This window comes from Rhinatrema bivittatum, chromosome 2 (assembly GCF_901001135.1).
Source record: "Rhinatrema bivittatum chromosome 2, aRhiBiv1.1, whole genome shotgun sequence".
Lineage (NCBI taxonomy): Eukaryota > Metazoa > Chordata > Amphibia > Gymnophiona > Rhinatrematidae > Rhinatrema > Rhinatrema bivittatum.
The window spans coordinates 232,890,440-232,914,024 of NC_042616.1; the positions used below are offsets into that span (position 1 = coordinate 232,890,440).

A 23,585-nucleotide genomic window follows, 5' to 3' on the forward strand; every position below is an offset into this window, starting at 1 on the left:
TGTGCGTCCGACGCGGAGTGAATGAGTTAGCGCTCATCACATACAAATGCACGTGAATGAGGCTATTACTCATTCACTCCGCATTCAAAAAAAGAAATGTGCATCTCAGACACACATTTATCGCTCAGATATTAATGCTTGCCTGGAGCAGCTGAGTGCACGTAGAAGAACAGAAAAGCTGAGTGCACGTAGAAGAAGTACAGAAAAGCAGAAAAAACTGCTTTTCGGTACTTCTTCAATAAAAAAAAAACAAACAAACCTCGGCAGACCACTGAGTTATGAAGACCAACGCCGATAAACTTGGTGCCATGCGTGCGCTAAGAAAGCGTGCACTGAAAAGTCAGCGCCTGCTTTCCACAAAATTTATTGCATCTGCCCCAAGGACTGTAAAACTGTCCTTGCATTTCAATTCACTTTTCTTCCAGAATAAAACTTCGGAAACCCGTGATTTGTGCTAAGTCATAAGAAATGCCCTTTCTCTTTGTTATTGGTGGGGGTGGCGGGGGGGGGGGGGGGGTTGTTTCTCATTTCAGTTCCATGGCCCTCTCCATGCCTCTTCTCCTTTGCATTTCTCAGGCTTCTTCCTTCCAAAGGTTGCATTCTGCTGATGGAATGACAGCGTTTTACATTTTAAGGACATCGTTTTCCTGGCCATAGCATGAATGTTTAGCCATTCCATTATTGTACATGATGATTAGAAAAGTGGATTGTGGGTGCAATTTTTGAATCCTTGAAGAACTTGGGGTGTGGCTCTGCAAGTGGTTTTCAAAGGGAAGTTCTCTACAGGGTTTTCCCTTTGAAAGCCGTTGCTCAGTGTCGAACCTTTTTGAAAACTGACCCCTGTATGATGCATGCTCGTATTTTGGGTTGGGTTCCATTGATCATTCTCTTTTCATGTCGCTGCAGGTGGCTGTGTTACTGTAATGTTCCTCAGTTCTGTGACAGCTTACCTCGATATGAGACAACACAAGTGTTTGGGAGAACTCTGCTTCGCTCTGTCTTCACCGTCATGAGACGACAGCTCCTGGAACAGGCAAGGCAGGAGAAAGACAAACTCTCTCCGGAGAAGCGGACACTAATCCTCACTCATTTCCCAAAGTAAGGCATCTTGAGAGAGCAGTAGTTATGTGCAGTAATGTTAGAGTTCTTAACCAATAATATGTTTGGTTTTTGTAATGTGAAGATGGTAATCTAGCAAGTAACTACTTGCAAACCTGCTATATAGCATATACCAGTGGTTCCCAACCTGTGGTCTGCGAACCCCCAGAGGGCCGCCAGACCATAACGGGCGGTCTGCGAGCTGTGGAAGCAGAAAGGAAAAGTCCATGCAAAGAACAGATCCAACAGGCCGCCGCCGCCACACCCCATCTCGCCAGTAAATTTTGAGCTCACAAATCACCCTTTCTCAAAGAGTAAAAGTTTGGATTTTTCAAAAGCAGAACAATTTGATTGACTAACACTGTCTTGTTATTTCATATTTTCTTTTTGGGAAGTGGTATCCAGTGGTGACAGCTTTGGTGATGCAATGTTTCTTGGCCACCTTCAGCTGTTAAGAGCTTCTGTTACCTTTTTCTCGCTTATCCTGCAAGTCAGGTCAGCTAGTCTGTGATATCTAACGTCCACCTCCACACTCAGAATCTGTCTTTGTAGTCCTTTTTGCTTGCTCATTTGTTGCTTGAAGAATGACGTGTTTTATCTTTTATCCCAGGACAAGCAGGATGATAGCCCTCACATATGGGTGACATCATCAGATGGAGCCCTGATACGGAAAACTTCTGTCAAAGGTTTCTAGAAACTTTTGGCTGGCACACTGAGCCCACTGAGAATGCCCAGCATGCCGTGATATTCTCAGCCACAGGGATCTCCCTTCAGTCTCTTTTTTTCCGCCTTGCTGTAAGCAAAGCAGATTAGGAGCTCTGGGAAATTTTCCCTCACTTTTTCCTCTGGGAAGAAAATATATTTTCAGTCACAAAATAATTGTCATCGGATCTCCCTTTGACATAGTATTGGTGAGTACATTTTTTGAATCATTTTTCGGTTGATTCTGGTCACCCTCACTATCGGTATCCACCGGTCATCGACCATTACTCGGCCTAATTTTTTATCATGGTCTCTGGATTCAAGAAATGTCCGGATTGTAACCGGACTGTTGATTACCGACCCCCACAATGTTTGTGTTTTGTGCCTGGGATCAGGCCACGATGTCCGGGCTTGTTCAACTTGTGCCCAGATGACACCAAAGGGCAGGCATGCCCGTTTGGACAAGATGGAGGAGTTGATTAAGAAAACCCCATCGTCATCGTCGACATCGTCTCCAAGAATAACACCTCCCTCGGTCGCAAAACATTGAGGAGAAAAAAGGACCTGTGACCGTCCGTCACTGACTCCATCGGCGTCCTCCATAGCTTCTTCCTCGGCATCGAAGGAACATCGAGAAAAAAGATGCCATCGACATTGCTCCACCGACCCATCGGATGGAAAGACACAGCCATCGACGTCGAAGGACATTGAGCTGATGCCCAAACGAGTCCGGGTACTGGAACCAACACGCTCTACCGTACCCGAGGAACCGAGGCGCTCTCCATCGGGCTCGGTGTTAGAGACTGTGCCACCACGCTCAGTCATGGAAATGCCAGTAGCGCCAGTCTTACCTTCCCCAGTGACAGTGGACCTAGTCCCAGTTTCCAGGGAAGAGGTGACTACCATGGTCCAGCAGACCATCGTCGAGGCTTTTCGAAATTTCCAGCCTCCTTCCGTACCATCGGTACCGACACCGACCCCGACATAGACATCGGATCCGTCGATATTTCAGCCTTTGCTGAACAAAATCGATGCCTTGATCGGTATATTTCCTCCACCGGCGCCAACGACGCCGGTACCACCGATTCAACCATCGACTCCATCGATGCCAACGCATCCACAGGTGACTCCTTCCATTCCGAACCCAGGTTCATCGGTGGAAGATGATAGGGACTTGGATTCTGTCCCAGGACCATCGGGCCTTCACAGTCATTGAATACCGGAGAAACCATTGATGCCAGTAAAAGACCCCTCGATGCCAATGCGTCCCGGTCCATCAGGTGATACCCGACATCTGTTCCCATCGAGGCCCATCAATTCTCCATCGATGCCTTCATTACCTCCTTGCTGTCAAAGCAGATTCCATCAAAATCTGCTTTTAAGACAAAGCATCATCTACCACCAGATGATCCTGAATCACCTTATCATCCTCAGTATACTCCCTGGAAGGATGTGGATTCTGATACTGAGTCAGAAGAATTACAGTCTGAGCCTTCTCTACCAGAAGAGAGAAGAAAGTCCCCGCCTGAAGACTTGTCCTTTACAGATTTCATTAAGGAAATGGCGGACACAATTCCCTTCGAATTGCTGACGGAGGAGGACACAAGGCCCTAGAAGTCCTTAAATTCGTGGATGCACCAAAGGAGGTAATGGCAATCCCAATCCATGAAGTCCTATTAGAACTCCAACAAAAGATGTGGGAACATCCATGTTCAATACAAGCTGTAAATAGAAGAACAGATGCCACATACCTGGTGCAACATGCTCCAGGTTTCCAAAAGCCCCAACTGCTTCATCACTCGGTAGTCATTGAATCGGCTCAGAAAAAAGCCAGGAAACAGAAGCCACACTATTCTGTCCCACCAGGAAAAGAACAGAGATTCTTAGATACCTTGGGAAGAAAGGTTTTTCAGGGATCCATGCTGGTATCTCGTATTGCGGCATACCAGCTTTATATGACACCGCCTAGATTTACCGCCTATATTTACCCTTTGTGCGGTATATAAAAACTTTTAAATAAATAAATAAATAAATGACACAGTACCAAAGAAACTTGTGGAAGCAAGTTCAAGGTATTGCCGATGATGTCCCTCAGCAACAACAACTAGCTTCGAACACACTCATTGCAAAGGGGCTAGAATCTGGTAAACATGATGCTTATGATGCTTTTGAAACATCTACTCGCTTATCAGCATCCGCAATTAATGCAAGGAGGTGGGCTTGGCTTAAGGCCTCGGACCTCAGGCAAGAAGTCCAGGAAATATTGGCAGATCTCCTTTGTACTAGAGAGAATCTCTTCGGAGAAAAGATTCAGGCTACCGTCTCTCAGTTAAAAGATCACCACGAGACACTCCGCCAACTCTCCAAACTGCCATCAGATCAGCCGTCTTCCCTAAGAAAATCAACTAGAAGGGACACCAGGAGACCCTTCTATAGACCTAGAAGATATTACCCACCTGCTTCTTCAGCACGTTCATACCGTCCACCACAAAGGGGACACGTACGCCAGCCAAAACAGCAAAAAACCCATCCACCATCACAAACTGGTCCAGCAGCGGGTTTTTGAAATGAATCAAGAGAACAGAAGTCTTTCCATCAACCCTATGCCCCACTTGCCAGTAGGAGGTCGACTTCATCATTTCAAACACCAATGGAGTCTCATCACAAAAGACCAATGGGTGTTAGCCATACTAAATCGGGGATACCGTCTAAAGTTCAAAACAATACACCCGCATTCGCCACCCATTCCAATATGGTCAAACATGGTCATCACACCTCAACTTCAAGTAGAACTCTCTACTTTGTTGACTGCCAGGGCTATCGAACCAGTGCCCCGGTCTCAACAAGGCAAGGGGTTCTATTCCCGCTATTTCCTCATTCCAAAGAAAACAGGCGGCCTTCGCCCTATCTTAGACCTAAGCAATCTCAACAAATTTCTTCAAAAAGAAATATTTTGAATGGTATCTCTGGGAACCATCCTTCCTTTGCTTCAACGGGGAGATTGGCTCTGTTCTCTAGATCTTCAAGACGCTTATGCACATATACCAATTTCCACACAACATCGCAAGTATCTGCGATTCATCGTGGGAAAACATTACCAGTATCGAGTCCTACCATTCGGACTTGCCTCTGCTCCTTGAGTATTCACAAAATGTCTAGCAGTGGCTGCTGCACAACTAAGGAAAAACTGCATTCACGTTTTTCCATACCTAGACGATTGGCTAATCAGAAGTCCATCCAGGCAGGGAGCTCTGTCTGCCTTAAAAAGCACAATAATACTATTACACTCCCTGGGATTTCTCATCAACTATCAAAAATCCCACATCGACCCGTCTCAACTCCTCACGTTCATCGGAGCAGACCTCGACACCACAGTGGCGAAAGCTTTTCTTCCAAACGACCGTGCCAACAATCTAGCACATTTGGCGAACTCTATAACCCAGTACCAGTTCGCATCTGCCCATCAACTACTGGTACTACTAGGACACATTGCCTTGACAGTACATGTTACCCCTATGGCGAAGTTAGCCATGAGAAGAACTCAGTGGACTTTGAAATCTCAATGGCTACAAGCTTTCCAACCACTGTCGTACACAGTTCAAATCCCCCATCAGTTACGGCTATCGCTCCACTGGTGGACAAATCAAACAGCATTGAAAGCTGGTCTCCCATTCCAACAGTCGACTCCGCAAGTCATCCTGACCACAGATGCCTCCAACTTGGAATGGCGAGCTCACGTCAACAACCTTCAAACACAAGGGGCGCGGACTACGCTCGAAATGAAGTGTCAGATAAACTTCTTAGAACTTCGAGCAATGCGATATGCCCTCTATGCCTTCAGACTGCCTCTCAAACAAGACTGTGCTGATACAAACGGACAACACAGTAGCAATGTGGTACATAAACAAACAGGGAGGCACAGGCTCTTAGCTGCTCTGCCAGGAAGCGGTGCAGATTTGGGCTTGGGCTCTAGAGCACTCCATGCATCTCCGAGCAACTTATCTAGCGGGCATACAAAACGTCCTAGCGGACGATCTGTCGACATTTCCATCCCCACGAATGGTCTCTGGATCCACATGTAGCGAGCAAAATCTTTCAACACTGGAGTCGCCCAACTATAGACCTCTTTGCGTCCAAACTGAACCTCAAAGTGGAAAGGTTCTGCTCCTTCCACGGCCGTCGACAAGCATTCCCCAGGGATGCCTTTGCTCGCCCCTGGAACACAGGACTTCTATATGCGTATCCTCCAATCCCGCTCATAGCAAAAACTCTCGTGAAGCAACAACAGGACAGAGGAACAATGATCCTCATAGCCCCGTATTAGCCTCGACAAGTATGGTTTCCCATACTCCTTGACCTCTCGATCAGAGACCCAATTCGCCTGGGCACAGCGCCCACTCTCGTAACTCAGAATCAGGGCAAGTTGCGTCATCCCAACCTGACAACTCTTGCCCTAACAGCTTGGATGTTGAAAGCTTAATTCTGCAACCACTTAATCTTTCAACACAAGTCTCTAAAGTTCCCGTAGCTTCACGAAAGCCTTTCACACGTCAATCTTACCACTTTAAATGGACTAGATTTACCAAGTGGTGCACACGAAAATGTTTTGACTCTTTCTCTTGCCCCACTCCTTCTTTATTAGATTACCTATGCCACCTTTCGGATTCTGGTCTCCAGACATCCTCTGTAAGGGTACACCTAAGTGCCATAGCGGCATACCACAAGGGAATAGGGGATGCGCCAATAACAGCGCAACCCCTAGTATGTCGGTTTATGAGAGGCTTACTTCACCTTAAGCCTCCCATTCGACCACCGGTCACTGAATGGGACCTAAATATAGTACTGACGAGACTCATGCGGTCACCGTTCGAGCCTTTACATTCCTGTCATGAAAACTTTCTTACATGAAAAGTAGTTTTCTTAGTAGCCATTACATCGGCTAGGAGGGTCAGTGAGTTGCAAGCTCTCATCACATACTCACCCTACACAAGTTTCCTGCATGACAGAGTAGTCCTTCGCACTCACCCCAAATTCCTACCAAAAGTAGTAATGGATTTTCACATCAATCAGTCAATAGTCTTGCCTACTTTCTTTCCAAGACCTAACTCTTACCAGGGAGAGACAGTCTTACACACCTTAGACTGTAAACGTGCGCTAGCTTTTTACCTGAACCGCACGGCGATCCAGAGGAAATCCACCCAACTCTTTGTTTCTTTTGACAAAAATAAATCAGGAGTTGCGGTAGGAAAACAGACTCTCTCCAACTGGCTAGCAGACTGTATTGAATTCTGTTATGAAAAAGCAAAAATTCCTCTCCAGGTGCGAGTAAAAGCACACTCGGTAAGGGCTGTCTACATCAGTAGCACACTATAGTTCAGTGCCCATTCTTGACATATGTAAAGCTGCAACATGGAGTTCCCGTCACACCTTTGCAGCTCATTGTTTGGATAAAGAAGGACGAAAAGATTCAGCCTTTGGACAATCTGTCTTAAAGAACTTATTTCCAGTATAACACCAACTCCTTCTACACCCATCCTGCTGTGATTTCAGGCTGCCTCATTTTTTCCAGCAGTAGACCCGTTGTTGTACTTGTTACACAAGTTGTATGCTGTTGGTATAATGCAAGAATGACTCAGCCTGTAGCTTGCTAATCACCCATATGTGAGGACTATCATCCTGCTTATCCTGGGATAAAGCAAAATTGCTTACCTTGTAATAGGTGTTATCCCAGGACAGCAGGATTTAGTCCTCACAGAACCCACCCGCCACCCAGGGGAGTTGGGTCCATTACGTTTTATTATTTTATTTTTTTAGCTCACGCATAATGCTACAAATGAGACTGAAGGGAGACCCCTGTGGCTGAGAATATCATGGCATGCTGGGCATGCTCAGTGTGCCAGCCAAAAGTTTCTAGAAACTTTTGATAGAAGTTTTCTGTATCAGGGTTCCATCTGATGATGTCACCCATATGTGAGGACTACATCCTGCTGTCCTGGGATAACACCTATTACAAGGTAAGCAATTTTGCTATCCTTTCAGAAAACCATATGTATATATATTAATATGGGTAAGGCGGGACTTGAGCATCCACATCATTCCCCCCCCTCACAAAATACAACACTCAATATATGGTTTTACAAAAGGTCGCAGTTTATTGAGAAATACAACACAAACTGAGCCCAAACAAACATAAATATTATACAGTGCGCCCCCTCAACACCCCCCCCCACCCAGCCTGCATGCCACCACACCTCCAGTGACATACTGAGTTACAGTCCTCCAAATATTCCTCACCCCGCCACATCCCAGCAAGGGTGAGTGTACAGCCTGAGCAGTTGTCCCCCGCTACTCACTGGCCACCTCTTTAGCAGACACCCCTCCCCATTGCTACCCCCCTTAACAACTTACAATATTAACAGTTGACAATTTGGGCTTGGTTTCTGCCTCCAAAATTGCGATAATATACCTGCACAATAACAAACATACGCATTGCACATGAAACAGGGATGGAGGGAGGGAAAAAAACGCCACCCCACTGCCTCTTCCCACCAAACTGACCCCACGGAGCCTGCAAAACCCACTTAAAAACCTCCCATGCTGCGGGGAGCCAGTCAACAAGCTGCATTTAAAAAAAAATTGTATACAAACTGCAATAGCTCCCAAAGCACGACGCCCCTATCTACGCGCGCCTAAACAAAATACAACTGAGGACTGATGCTCCTCCCGCCACCACGTTAATGGTGGCAGGGTGAGACTGGGCCCCCAGGCCTTGAACATCTGTGAGGTGTGTAGTTTAGTGTGACTCCTTTTTGTGATTCCTTTTGTAGAATCTTGTTGCATAAAGTATAAAAATCAGCTAGACCAAATAGAAATAATTACCACAAGGATCTAATAAGATGCTACCAATCGAGGTTCTCCTGAAATTTACTTTTACTGTTTGTCCAGTCAGGCTAATCCACACAAGTGGGTTATGCACTCATACCAGCAGATGGAGACAGAGATCAAGAGATTGCTGATGTCACCCCTCATATACCTCTGCACTGACATCAGCCGCCAGTATTCTCTGTCTCCAGCAAATGGTGGACTGTGGCCTGGCTAGGCTGGATGATCATGAAGAAAGACTAGCGGATGGCTCCTAGAGTGAAAGGATGTTTTCCCCTTTCTCAATTGAGCTTGATTTGGTGGAATATTAGCCAATGCTCACTCCCTTAGTTCAGCAGAACCCTGATCCTGTTGGATAAGACAGCTCTTGAGATGACATTATGAATTCCCTCCCTCATCTGAGCAAGTTTGAGGTTTTGGGGGGAGAGGCTTGGTGTTCCCCTCTCTTCTGCTGACTTCCTTGAATGAGAAGGAGATATTGCCTTTTACGGTGGCGCTTTAAAAAAAAAAAAAAAAAAGTGCAGAAGGAACTGTGGATTTGGCCTTTCTTGGTGAACTGCAGTTCTATTTTGTGCTCCTGAGGTGACAGATGGTTTTTCCTTTTCTGCGGTGCAAGAGTCCCTGCCTTCCCTGAAGATGGTCTGTGTTTAGGGATCTCCAGAGGTGATAGCCGACTCCCTTTGTTCTGCCAGTGAGGGCCTTGGGTGTGCAGAGTGATTGTCTTCCCCTGCTTTTTTCTCCCCACCATCACTTTTGAACAAAGTTAACAAAAAAAAACAAACCCCCGGTAAGACTCCGTCTCTAGTGCTCTCTCTCTCCTTCAGCAGCAGTGTACTGTGGCAACGAAAAGTTAAGGGCCCGACTGAGGGGGGTTTTATGACTGTTGGTCAGAATGAGAATCAAAAACTAAAATCTCTGTTGCTGCAGGAGCAGTTCCAGGAATTTGGTGCCAGTCAAATTGTAAGTGCGGGAGACATTCTGCTCTGAATGCTGTGTGGCGAGCGTAGATCAGGTTGCCTCTGGCAAGTGTGCCATACCTATGCTATAGTCGGGAGAGATTTGATGGCCCATGATTTCGTGGCCACGGAGGGTCCAGGATTATGGGGGATACCCCAGTTTATACTGCCTTATCTTCTACCTCAACAGCCATCTTGCAGTCAAGGGGGAATGAGATGAAGGTGGGGGTCTCCCCTCCCATCCCCCCTCAATTCTGGCCCTAGTGTTGAGTATGTAGCTGGGCCTAAGGCTACCTAAGTGATGGTGGGCATTCGTTAGGCCCGCTTCTAGGATAGAAGTATCAAGGAGTCTGTCCGCTGTTACCTCCCTGTTGAGTGGAGGAGGGAAAGCTGCATAGTGAGTAGTTACTGGCGAAGCCCATAGTGGAATTTAAGGGCCTGCAGACTGTGGATCTAGGGATTACCTGCATGAGCTCAAAGGCTCTGCCAACTCTGGTGCTCTTATGCTCCAGATGTATGGAGATTTGATTCACACTGGTTTGAAGATGTAGACAAGTGTTTCCCCGCCTTTTCAAGCCCAAGGCACACCTAAATTAACCAAACTGTTGTGTGGCACACCAGCATCCACAGGGCAGACACTGCTGACATGGAGAGGACTTGTATGATCACAAGAAAAGCTGGGGAAGATTAAAGCCCCATCAGACTCTTCCAAATTTTAAAACAAAAAAGGAAAGACGGGACAGAGACAAATTCATCACAATGTGCCAGTTCCCTCTATATTCAAGTGCAGGAGAAAAATAGAACCATAACAGCAGAAAAAGACTGTATAGCCCATCCAATCTGCCAATCCGCCCAATCAATTTAGCATTATAATTCTCATCACTTCCTTAGAGATCCCCTGTAATTATCCCATACTTTCTTGAATTCAGATATTGTTTTTTGTCTCCACCACTTCCACTGGGGGTCTGTTCCACACATCTACCACCCTCTCTGTAATGAAATATTTCCTAAGGTTACTCCTGAGACTTCCCCTTTTCAGCCTCATCCCATGATCCCTTGTTCTAGAGCAGGGGGTCAGGAACCTTTTTGGCTGAGAGAGCCATAAACGCCACATATTTTAAAATGTAATTCCATGAGAGCTATACAATATGTTTAAAACTAAATACAAGTAAATGTGTGTATTTTATGTAAGATCACACTTTTAAAGTACAATAAGTCTCTGAAAATATTACACCAGGCCTTAAGACACCAATACATCTCCTATTAGGAAAACGGACCAAGTCAGGCTGCTATAGAGTCCTACACAGAAACTACACGCCAGCAGAAAACCTCACCTGAATCACGTGCTGTCCCTCACCTAACATAGAATAAAGAGACCAAAACGCATAACAAGAAGCATGCAGAAAAAACTGAATTGAAAACTGCAACAAGCCAGAGTCTCTGTATGCAGTGTAACAAAGGAAAAAAGAAACATCACCCATCCTTATAAAACAAATCAAGAAATATAAAATCATCAGCAGTAACTGTACTAACAAAAAGAACATATTTCGAAACAGCTGATGAGTGGAATATCCAATAATTAAAAACTCATATAAAACATTTCCAGATACCAACAAAATATTTCAAAATAGCAGACACAAAGACCCAGTAATGAAAAATAATAAGGATACAAACATTTTTTTGCTCTGCATACCTGGGAACGTTTGATATCCAGGTGTCCTGAGATTGTTCTGAATTAGCAGGAGGCGGGGTGGTTTGCTTGGAACTTTCTCCTCTCTCAGTCACATACCAGCGCTCTCTCTCACACTGGCTCTCAATGACACACCTATACACACATGCTCTCAGTCACTCACATATACACATGCTTTTTCTCTCTCACTTATACAGGCTCTTAATTACACATTTACACACATGCTGTCAATCTTTTCACACTTACACACACACACACACACAGGCTTTCAATCACATAAATACATGCTGTCTTTTTCTCTCACACACAGACTCTCATTCACATGCTTACAAACATGTCCTCTCTTTCTCTCATTTACACACAGGCTCTCAATCACATACTCACGTGCTCCATCACCTAAACCAGCTCTCAATCACACACAGACACACATGATCTCTCTCTTACTTATACACACAGGCTCTTAATCATACATACACATGATTTCTCTCACACACAAAGGATCTCAATCATACACACATACTCTTTCACACAAACAGGTTTTCAATCACAAACTTACACATACAGGTTCCCAATGGTAAACTTACATTCATGCTCTCTCTCTCTCACAGGCAGGCTCTCAATCACAGACATACTCTCTTTCACATGTACAGGCTCTCAATCATTCACATACATACAATCTCTCTCACACACACACAGCCCCCCCCCCCCCCCCCCCCCGCGGCCCAGAAGAGGAAGTGGAGAGTATCGGGTGCGTGCGCGGCAAGAAGAGGCCACGCTAGTGCGCTCGGCATCGGCCCGAAGAAAAGAAGACTGCAGCGCGGCTCGGAGGAAAATGAAGAGCTTCAACCGCGGCCGATGGGACACCGCCTCCGCGAGGGCTGAAAATGAAGAGGTTAGCGTTGGGAGTAGGCTGTTGCTGCTGCCGCGAGTTCCCGGGGTGGGGGAGAGAGAGAGTGAATGAGTGAGCAAACACAGCTTGCTCGCTCATTCACTCTCTCCCCCACCCCGGGAACTCGCGGCAGCAGCAGCCTTCTCCCAACACTAACCTCTTCATTTTCAACCCTCGCGGAGGCGGAGTCCCATCGGCCGCGGTTGAAGCTCTTCATTTTCCTCCGAGCCGCGCTGCAGTCTTCTTTTCTTCGGGCCGATGCCGAGCGCACTAGCGTGGCCTCTTCTTGCCGCGCACGCACCCGATACTCTCCACTTCCTCTTGCGGGCTGCGGGGGGGGGGGGGGAAGAAGAGAGCACGCCGGTGCCGCTGACTCCAGCTGTCCTGCCGCGTTCCGCCCGGGCTGATAGCATTTTAAGCCCGGGCGGAAGAGGACCGGGGAGCAGCTGGGTCAGCGGGAAAGTGTGGCGACACTTGTCTGCGAGCCAGATGCAGCCCTCAAAAGAGCCATATCTGGCTCGCGAGCCATGGGTTTCCGACCCCTGTTCTAGAGTCTCCTTTCCATTGAAAAAGGCTAACCTCCTGTGCATGGAAACCTTTGACATATTTGAATGTCTCTGTCATATCTCACCTTTCCTCTAGGGTATACATGTTTAGATAATTAAGTTTATCCTCATATGCTTTATAATAAAGACCACTGACCATTTTAGTAGCCACCCTCTGGACCAACTCTATCCTTTTAAAGGTGCGGTCTCCAGAAGTGTACACAGTATTCCAAGTGAGGTCTCACCAGAGACTTCTGTGGGGCAATATCACCTCCCTTTTCTGTTGACCATTACTCTCCCTATGCAGTTAAGCATCTTTCTGGCTTTTACCATCGCTTTATCCACCTGTTTGGCCACCTTAAGATCATCAGATACAGTTATCCCCAGATCCTAATCTTCCTTTGCTTAGAAGAATTTCACTTCCAATACTGTACATTTCCCTTGGGTTTTTGCATCCTAAATGCATTATTCTACATTTATTAGCATTAAATCTTAGCTGCCGGACCTTAGACCATTCCTTGAGCTTTGCTAGATCCCTCCTCATGTTTTCCACTCTTTCCTGGCTGTCCACCCTGTTACAGATTTTGAAATGAGAGGGGCAGCTGGCTTGGTTAGTTACAGTGCATACTCAGCCCATCTCACTCAGCCTGGAGATAGGACAGAGGCTGGAAGGACTTAAAGAAGGAAACTCAGGAAGGGGAAGATAAAAAGGTGCAATGTGCACTCTGTGTGAAGCACAAAGTAGAGCTCAGCTATCTGTTCCTTGTATGCTGCCCATTAATTACCATTCTCCAGGGCTCATGCTGTATCTAGGAAGAGGCATGCATGATTACACATTCTCAGAAAAGAGCTCTTACACACTTAAGAGCCACTGCTGGTTCTTTTTGCTGTGGTGCTGAGAGCAGTGCCCAGGTGCAGGCCTGGATCCGAGCATCAGGCAATGGTTTCTTTTCCATGGCACACCTAATCAAATCCGAAGCACACCAGTGTGCCACAGCACACTGGTTGAGAAACACTGATGCAGACTGTTATGGTTGGTTAGCAGGCACCTATTTTAAATACATAAATAAATAAATAAATAAATGATGCTCCTCCTCCATAGTCCACCTCTTCCCCCTGAATGCACTTAGATCTCTCTGGTGAGCAAATTTTATCCCTGTACTGCCTTGGTTAGTTTTTCTATCTGGTCTAGGAAGAAGATAGGAATGAATCCGCCAGTACCAGTCTTCAAAGACAGTGCAAGGCGTTTGGGAGGGGAGCCTTGGTTTTTGTTCATTTCCAAAGTGAGCCCAGCTTTGAAATACATACCTTTTGCTCCGGTGCCTTATGGGGGTTAATGTGTTTCAAAGGTGGTCTGTTTCTGTAAAGGCCTTCTGGCCTTAGGTCATACGGAAGTTTGTTCTTCACAGTCTAACGCAGGTGGTTTATCAGCACTTCTTGATATCTGAGGTTCTGGGTTGATATTTCTTTCCAGTTTCAGGCTCTGTCCCTTGGTCGCATATCAGTCTGAGAAATCTTGCAAGGGGTTTCGAGAGGGCACAAGGAAGAATTTTAGGTATGCCCTTTTGTGAACAATGGACTGATAAGAGCGATGTCCTTCAAGAGAGTGTGTGGGCTTCTCGGCTTCTGACCTTTGTAGAACCTAGTTTATCTGGGAGCTTGATTTGATACAGATCTGAACCAGGAGTTCCTTCCAGAGCGGTGGCTCCAGAAGCTGTTGGATCCCATAAAGAGTTGCAGAAGGTGATCCTTCAAATGGTATAGATCTATATTTAGTCCCTGGATTCTAGGATGATGACACTGGACTTGGTTCCGGGGGTCAGGACACTTCAGAAGGCCTTGTTCTCTTGTTGGTATTTTCCAGTCTCATAACCTTTCCCAGGACAGATAGAAAGAGATTGTATTGATAGCTGCAGCGCGAGCATGTGGTCAGAGGGAAGGCATTGGTGCCATACACCTGGACAGTGGTGACCGAAGATGAGAATCTGTAAACCTCATTGTCAGGAGCTTGTGGCTTGGGGCCAGTGATCTTCTGAAAAGACAAGCTGGTCCATCATTCATCTGACAGTGTGAGTCTTTTAGATAGCGCTTCTAAAGTTTCCACTCAGTTGTTTGGTTGGGTGGTATAAGTGATGATGAATAAGATCAGGGAGGTAGCATGCATAAAATTCCAAGGTGCACTCAGAGTCTACAGGTTTCTCTAAAGATGGTTGCTCTTTTGTCATGAGCGTTTCAGTTGCTACAGACTTGGTTGACAGCTTATGTAGCAGGAGTGGACACCAATGAGACCATTTATTTAATTTGCAATGCTAGGGGCATGGGGTAGTGTTGCCTGTCAGATGAGTCCTTTACTCTGTTTCTTACAGATAGAGTCAACCGAGTCTGGATTTGGTGGCAAGCAATATGGGTACAACTAGGCACCAGTTTCACATTGCCCAAAAGATCCTTGTTTAGCTGGCATCAATGCTGTAGTGCAAGATTGGCCACTGGAGGAAGTGTTAGATGTATTTTCTTTGTGGCTTATGTTTCCCAGGGTGCTTCAGAAAATAGTGGGCCATTCAGGCCTCGTTCTTCTGGTAGCCCCAATCTGGCCTTGGGGCCACAGTGAGTAGATCTTTGACATTGGTTGTTCAGTAGTCCTCTTTGCCTTCCAGGGCAAAAAGTTTTGTTTGTCAGGTATCCATATTTCATGAGACTCCAGATCTTTTTTGTCTTATAATCTGGCCCTTGAAAGGGCATGTTTGGTCGAGAGTTTGTTCCTTGGCTGTATAATGGCCTTGCTTGAAGGTGTGGAACCTTCTCCATTCATGTTTTCCTCAGTCTCTGGAGTTTGTGCGGTTTGGTGCTCAGAGTGGCGGTGTGTTCCAAGTCAAGCCTCGGTACTTCTAATCATGGCTTTTTCTCCAGGATGATCTGGCTAAAAAGCTGGCTTCTGGCTCTTGATAAACTGAAAGTGCAGGTTTAATTGGGGTTGGCTCCAATCCTCTTCCTGGCAGTTTCATACAGTGCCTTCCTTTTTTGTTCGTCTTGGCATTTCATGAGCATCAGTCGATTTTCTTTGCTTTTGCTGGTCAAGTGAAGGAAGCTACAACAGTGGGTGCTTCTTCGGCCCTTTACCACGTCTTAAGGTTACCACTACCCTTCAGGGATTGAATCATCCCTGTTTTCTCCATGTGGCCTGAAGAAAGGAGAGGCAGCTGTTCATGTAACATTGGTGCATTGGTTTCAGGAAGTGATTGCGGCAGTCTATGTGGTTTCTGAGGTGCCAGTACCAAAACAGATTAGAGCTCATTTTACGAGTGCGCAGGCTACATTATATGTAGAGTTTCAATTGATGTCTCTTGGAGTTCCACAGCCCACTGGATTATAGAGGTGACGGATGCCTATATGGACATTATTGTTCCCTTGCCAAAAAGAATTTGCCCTTATTCCATGAGAGTATTGGCTGCTTCTTGGATGGAGCTGCTGTGATAGGTGTCTCCATCAAGGGCTTTGATGAGTGGCAGCTTAGTTGTTGTTGCTTCTCTTCCAGGCATTTCTGTTTTTGATGTCCAGGTTAAGGAGGATAAGACCTTTGCCTCAGCTATGTTGCGGGGGGGGGGCTAGAGCAGCATCCCGCCCTATGAGGGAGTAGCTTTGGTACATTCCTCTTCTGTGGACTAGCCTGACTGGATGAAGGGAAGGTGAAATTACTACTTACCTGATAATTTCCTTTCCTCTAGAACAGTCAGGTTAGTCCATACTCCCTCCAAATGCTGCTTTTCAGTATTTCAGGATGGACATGGAAGGAGGTGGATTCCTTGTATGTTGGTAAGTGTGAGGGATATTAGTTTCCCTATGTTGCCTTGTTTGCCGTTGTCTGTTTAGATTTCTTGCTTTTATGAAAAAAAAAAAGAGTGAAAGAAGAGGAGACATTAATGAAGGATTGTTGCAGGTCTTAAAGTTGTCCACAGTTTATCTTTTGGAGAATTTACTGACACTCTGATGTTAGTGTAGAGACATGTGAGGGCTGACATCAATGAGCTCTTTATCTCTGTCTCCATCTGCTGATAAGCGTGCATAACCCACTTGTGTGGACTAGCCTGACTGTTCTAGAGGAAAGGAAATTATCAGGTATGTAGTAATTTCACCATTGTTTTGTGTGCAGATGATAAAGATTTGACCTAAATCACATTCTTGTTCTACCCTTTCTGGTACAAAAAACAATATTTTCCTACCCTTAATGGAATGCATGGATAACCTGCATGGAACAGCAGTTATTACCCTTAATGGAATGCATAGTGGTAATTTGCACGGAACACATGCAGGTTCCGTGCAGGTTACCCTCATGTGTTCCTTACTGGAATGCATGAGGGTAACCTGCACAGAACGATAGTTACTATCCTTAATGGAACACATGGGAGTAACCTGCATGGAATGGCAATTACTACCCTTAACAGACTGCATGGACATAACCTGCATGGAGCAGCAGTTACTACCATAAGCAAATTGTTGGGCAGACTGGATGGACCTTTTGGTCTTTATCTGCCGTCGTTACTGTGTTGTTATGTAATAATAGACCACCTGTTTCTTTTAATTTAACTTAGGGTTAATTTTGCACTTACTTTTGTGAGGCCACTAATTGATTGCTAACATGCAGAATTATTTTCCCAAACCCCCTAAATGGGCAGGCCCCTATATATTTTATTTATTTTAATAAAACTTAGAACTTACACAATCAGCTCAGTTTTTTCTCTTGTGGCCCGAGGGACTTGCTTCAGTATCTATTCTGTCTCTTGCCCTCGGGTCTTAGCATCTTTTCAGTCAAAGTTCATCTAAGTGCTGTGATGGCATATCACAGCAGATGAATTCCTAACATTTTGTTTGGTTTTTTGACTGCTTAGTGTGCTGCAGCAGCCAAAAAAGCAAACAGAATGTTAGGAATTATTAGGAAGGGAATGATTAATAAAACGGAAAATGTTATAATGCCTCTGTATCACTCTATGGTGAGACCGCATCTTGAATACTGTGTACAATTCTGGTCGCTGCGTCTCAAAAAAGATATAGTTGCGATGGAGAAGGTACAGAGAAGGGCAACCAAAATGATAAAGGGGATGGAACAGCTTCCCTATGAGGAAAGGCTGAAGAGGTTAGGGCTGTTCAGCTTGAAGAAGAGAAGCTGAGGGGGTATATGACAGAGGTCTTTAAAATCATGAGAGGTCTTTAACGAGTAGATGTGAATCGGTTATTTACACTTTCAGATAATAGAAGGACTAGGGGGCACTCCATGAAGTTAGCAAGTAGCACATTTAAGACTAATTGGAGAAAATTCTTTTTCACTCAGTGCACAATTAAGCTCTGGAATTTAATGCCAGAGGATGTGGTTGGTGCAGTTAGTTAGCTGGGTTTAAAAAAGGTTTGGATAAGTTCTTGGAGGAGAAGTCCATTAACTGTTATTAATCAAGTTGACTTAGGGAATGGCCTCTGCTATTACTGGCATCAGTAGCATGGGATCTTCTTGGTGTTTGGGTACTTGCCAGGTTCTTGTGGCCTGGTTTGGCCACTGGGCTTGATGGACCCTTGGTCTTGACCCAGCATGGTAATTTCTTATGTTCTTATGAAAGGGGCTCCAATCTCTTTCCATTTCTTATTTGAAAATTCATGAAAGGACTGTGGCATTCAAAACCAGTTCCTGGGGATTTCAGTGTAGTCCTAGTACAACTCACAAAACCTATGAGGGAGTAGCTTTGGTACATTCCACTTCTGTGGACTAGCCTGACTGGATGAAGGGAGGTGGACTTAGAATTTCTTGCCTGGAAAGTGTTTCTCATGACTGTCCCTTCGACACAAAGAATAAGTGAACTACAGGTTCTGGTTTCATATTCATGACACCTTCAGTTTTTTCATAATAGGATGGTTTTACGAATTCACTCCAAGTTCCTTTTAAAAGTGGTGCCTATATTTTGTATTAATCAAACTATTGTTCTTCTTTCCAAGACCGCATGCTCATAAAGGAGAATAGGCTCTTACCTCCTTTGGCTGTAAGAGGGCCATGGCATATTACCTAAAGAGGACTTGAACTCGCCATCAAGCTTCTCAACTGCTTGTGTCCTTTGATCCCAGTAGACTGAGAAAGGCAATTGCTAAACAAACTCTGTCCAATTAGCTAGCAGACTGTATAGCACACTGTTGCATAGAAAGAGGCATACCAGCAGGAAAAACGTGATAGTGTCCTTGTATAGGTCATTGGTCAGCCCTCATCTGGAGTACTGTGTTCAGTTCTGGAGATGGTATTTCAAAACTTATAGAGACAGGATAAAAGCAGTCCAGAGAGAGGCAACCAAAATGGTGAAGGATCTGCACCAAAAGATATGAGATGGAGGACCTAAATGTGTGTACCCTGGAGGAGAGGAGAGACGAGATATGATACAGACTTTTAAATACCTAAAAGCTATTAATAAAAAGCAAGCCTTTTTCCAATGGAAAAGAAGCTGTAGAACTAGGGGTCAATATATGAAACTCCAAGGGAGTAGATTAAAGAACAACATTAGAAAATATTTCTTCACTGAAAATGTAGTGGATGCATGGAATTCCCTCCTGGAAGAAATGTTGAAGACAAGAACAGTAATGGAATTCAAAAGGCATGGGATAAACATAGAAGATGCCATGTGGCTAGAGTAATGTTTCCCAACCAGTGTGCCTTCAGACCTGCTCAGGTGTGCTATGGAAAAGTCACCACTGCATGATGCTCAGATCCGGGCCAGCACCCAGGCTCTGCTCTTAGCACCTTGCAGTAACAAGAACAACCATTGGTGTCTGTTAAATATGTAGGAGCTCTTTTCTGAGAACATGTGTAATCATGCGTGCTGCTTCTTCCTAGCTATAACATGAGCCCTGGAGTGTGGTAATTAATGGCATGAATAGCTAGGCCCCACTTTGTGCCACGCACACAGCATCTCCTCATCTTCCTGCTTCTGAGCCTTTTCCTTTGAGTCCTTCCAGCATGACTTAGTCCTAGGCTGAATGAGAGCGGAAGAGCGCACACTTAATGTGACTAACAGAGTGTGGGAGCAACAACAGTGAAGGAGTTTTGGCAGCCACATGTGGCTGTCAAGATAAGTAACTGAGCCCAGCTGCCTGCACCACACTGACTTCCTCCTCCTCTTGCACTTACACATAGAGGGAGCTGGTCCATCGTGATGGGTTCATGTGCATCTCCCCCCCCCCCCTCCAATTCCCTTTGTTTTATAATTTGGAGGAGAGACTGTGGTGGTGCTTTTATTGCTTCCCTAGCTCTTCTTTTGGCCATGTAAATCCTCTTCATGTCAGCACTGCCTACCTTGTGGAGTTTGGTGTCCATACAACATTTTTGTTAATGTAGGTGTGCCTTGATCTTGAAAAGTTGGGAAACACTGGACTAGAAGATATAATTGAAGAAACTGGTGCAACATTTCTGCATGGGGGCAGACTGAATGGACCATTGAGGTTTTTATCTGCCATCATTTACAATGTTACTATGTTATGCGCTGGCAGGCTTATATATTACAGACATTGCCAGGGTTCATCAAGTGAGAATCATGGTAGCTCATCTGAAAGCTGCTACCATTGAACGCATATGTAAAACTTCTACTTGGTCATCTGTACACAACTTCACATCCCATTACTCTCTGGACAGCATGTCCCGAGGTGACAGGAACTTCGGACAAGCAGCTCTGCGCTCCTATTCACGCGGTAGTCCACTCTCCACCTGGTGGGACCAGGTTGACTTTAGTGATTGCTCCGCAATGTAACCAACCCTCAGCTTGGGATTCCCTACTTGTCATGGATAACTCATACCTGCTTGTCGACAGAGGAAACAAGTTTGTTTGCCTGTGTGCAGTGGTCTGTATAGACAGCAAGATGTTAGACATGCTTAATACCAGCACACCTCCCTGGACAGTCGACTGTGTTGCTTAAGCTTAAGTTCTGGAAAAGACTGATGGACTCAGGAGGCAGCGTATGCATACAAGAACTTCCATACATGCTCAATAAAATCTTTACTGAGCTCTGAGAGCTGGGTCTGTGTCTGTGCTGTCAATTGTTGCCCACATATTGTGGCTAATTTATCCTGCTATCTTCAGAGAACCCTGTTTACAGGTAAGCAAATTTGCTTTTCTGTTTTGCAAAAATGAATTTCCCCAAAATATCTCTCTAGGAACTGGGAAACAACAATTTTTTTTTTTTTTTTAAATCTTCCTGAAAACATTTGGATTAAAGATTATAGGGATATGCACACGGTTGTCCGTCAAGCTTAAAGGTAATTTGGGGGTAATTTAAACACAGATGTACAAATTATAAAAACATTTGAATCTAGCAATTGCAAGAAGTTGGCTGGGTTGAAATGCTCCTTTAGGGTTTGCAGCACTAATGCAGAAAAAGGGTTTCTTTTTTTAAAGTTATTTTCTGCTTTTGAGGAGGTATAGTACTATTCTCGGAGAGGATTTCCATCTCACTGACTTGCTGGCTAATTTAAAATACTTTGGTCTGGTTTGTGAACAAAAGAGCTCTGAATAATGCTTGATCACAATAAAAATGACCCGAGACACTGTCTTACCTGAGCTTTCCTGTATCCATACTCATTCACCAACTAATGTATTAGCCCAAATATGATTTTTTATTATTATTATTATTCACAGCCTAGAAGTAGTCATCTCCTGAAAGGGGAGGGGGAAGCGCTTATGCCCAGGTTTGGCATGAAATTCTTGCCATGGGGTATAGTGATGTCAGCAAGAGTTTGACTTCATTTTTTTACTCTTTTTTTTTTTTTTTTAATTGTAAAATACCCTTCTCAGTGTTTAAATTGTTTTTTTTTTTCTCTGGTAAATTACTGTATAATAATGACATCATTAATTTCCATCTTATCTTTGGGCCAGAGTATTACATAGCGCACTGCAGTGTGTGGTACAGGGAGCAATGATCTCAGCTGAACAGGTTTCTTCTGAATGCAGTAAAAAGCATAACCTGCTCTGTCCTTCCTCTTTCTTTTGTTTGACTTCACTCTGCATGCACATGTATCCATGAATGAACACAGTTAGATTTTACTGTGCTAGTGGGCTAGTGCTCAACAAGCATCACTTGCCCACTTTCATAGTAGAAATAGCTGTGTTCATTCATGTTTAATTAGGCCTAGGCTAAAGGACCTTCCATTTTTTGCCATGAGTTCTCATGAATTAACTGCAAGTTTTTTAAAAACATCCCTTTATTTTGGTTTTTACATGGAGTCAGAGGCTCAGAAAGTATTCACCCAAGTCTTTGTCCAACAGTGAGATGAAAACCCCCTCAGGGCATTTTTCAAGGAGGTTGTAATGTGTGGAGCATGTTCACTTTATTATTTGGAGTTCATCTTTTCTTTTCTATATCTAGATTTCTGTCCATGTTAGAGGAAGAAGTGTATAGCAACAATTCTCCTATTTGGGATCTGGATTTCATGGCAGCATCTTCTCAAACTGGCCAGCTAGGAATCCAAACAGGTAATCCTCAAGCACTATGGTGTAAAGGTTAGATGCATACTGCTGTACGTTGTTACTGAAACTGCATGTCACTAGACTGGTCCTGTGGTACAGGGCTCCAAGGTCCAACTAAAAGGACCATGTTTTCAAGAGCCTACAGATCTAGATCTGGGGCCAAAGTAATGCACCTGTTTTCCCCACAGCACCGCAGTTGTGTTGTGCCCGTTAGCACCTTGTTTGGCTACTGTGGTCTCTCTGGTCGAACGGGGCAGTCTGAAGCTCTGCAGTCATTCACATGTGAGGACTACCATCCTGCTTGTTCTAGGAGAAAGCGCAGTTGCTTACCTGTAACAGGTGTTCTTCTAGTTTAGCAGGATGTTAGTCCTCAGGAATGCCGCCAGCCTTCCCACGATGTTGGGTTCAACTTAATTTTGTTATGTTATTTTTCTCGCTCGTATTTTTGCTATATTACGAAACTGAAGGGGACCTCACATGGATGCGCGGATAGCAGCAGGCTGGGCATGCTCAGTCTGCCAGAGTTTCTAGGGAGCCCAGAGATTCCCCCTCTCTGTTGTCTCTTGTGGTCCAGACTGATTTGGTCGATCAGGAGGGGGAAAGGGAGCCTGAGGAGGTCACGCCAGACGACAGAGCCAGTGATGAGGAGGATTTTTCAACGGAGTTTGTTTTGCTCCTGCACAAGGCCTATCTGGCCAAGACGGGAGCAGGGGATAATCGCCCCCTGAACCAGAAACCTCAGTGGCTCTCTAAGAGATCTAGGGTGGCCCCGGCCGGAGGGTCAGGGCCCTTCTCCACAGTTTGGGTCTTGACCATCCTGCGGGAGTTGAAGACTGTATGGATTCGGAGGGATCTGATGAGCTGTAAGATGGTCTAGATGATGATCCTGGGGATGATCCAGGAGATGAGACCATAAGAATGGATCAGGATGAAAACAAGGTTTTGTCTGACTCGGAAGAGGTTCCCATTGCGCAAGGGGATGACCCTCGAGTGGTCCAGCTATTCCACAGGGAGGAGTTGAGGCCTCTTATTCCTCAGGTTCTGGTAGAGCTGGGGATCAAGGTCCTCCAGAAGGAGTCAGATAATAAAGGGGTGGATCCGGTCCTGGATGGGCTGCGGGGTCCTCCAAAGGCTTTTCCGTTGCCTAAGAAGGTGAAGAAGCTGGTGAGCCGGGAGTGGGATACTCCTGAGACAGGACTCAAGGTAGCCAGGCCAATGGCAAAGTTATATCCATTGATGAGGATACTTTGGAGCTTTTGCTGTTGCCCAAGGTAGATGCTTCGGTCTTGGCAGTGACCAAGAAAACAAAATCCCAATGGCGGAGTCAGCTGCTCTGAAGGA

At 45.2% G+C, this 23,585-nt stretch overlaps 1 protein-coding gene across 5 annotated transcripts in view; it reads left to right on the forward strand.

The window, feature by feature from the left end:
* KAT2B (lysine acetyltransferase 2B) overlaps positions 1 to 23,585 on the forward strand; it is a 328,579-nt gene that overhangs the window by 170,617 nt on the left and 134,377 nt on the right. For all 5 annotated transcript variants that reach the window (XM_029589280.1, XM_029589282.1, XM_029589284.1 and 2 more), the window contains exons 6-7: positions 907 to 1,098; positions 22,144 to 22,250. In XM_029589280.1, the coding sequence (XP_029445140.1) occupies positions 907 to 1,098; positions 22,144 to 22,250 (299 nt within the window). The remainder of the gene's footprint in view (positions 1 to 906; positions 1,099 to 22,143; positions 22,251 to 23,585) is intronic.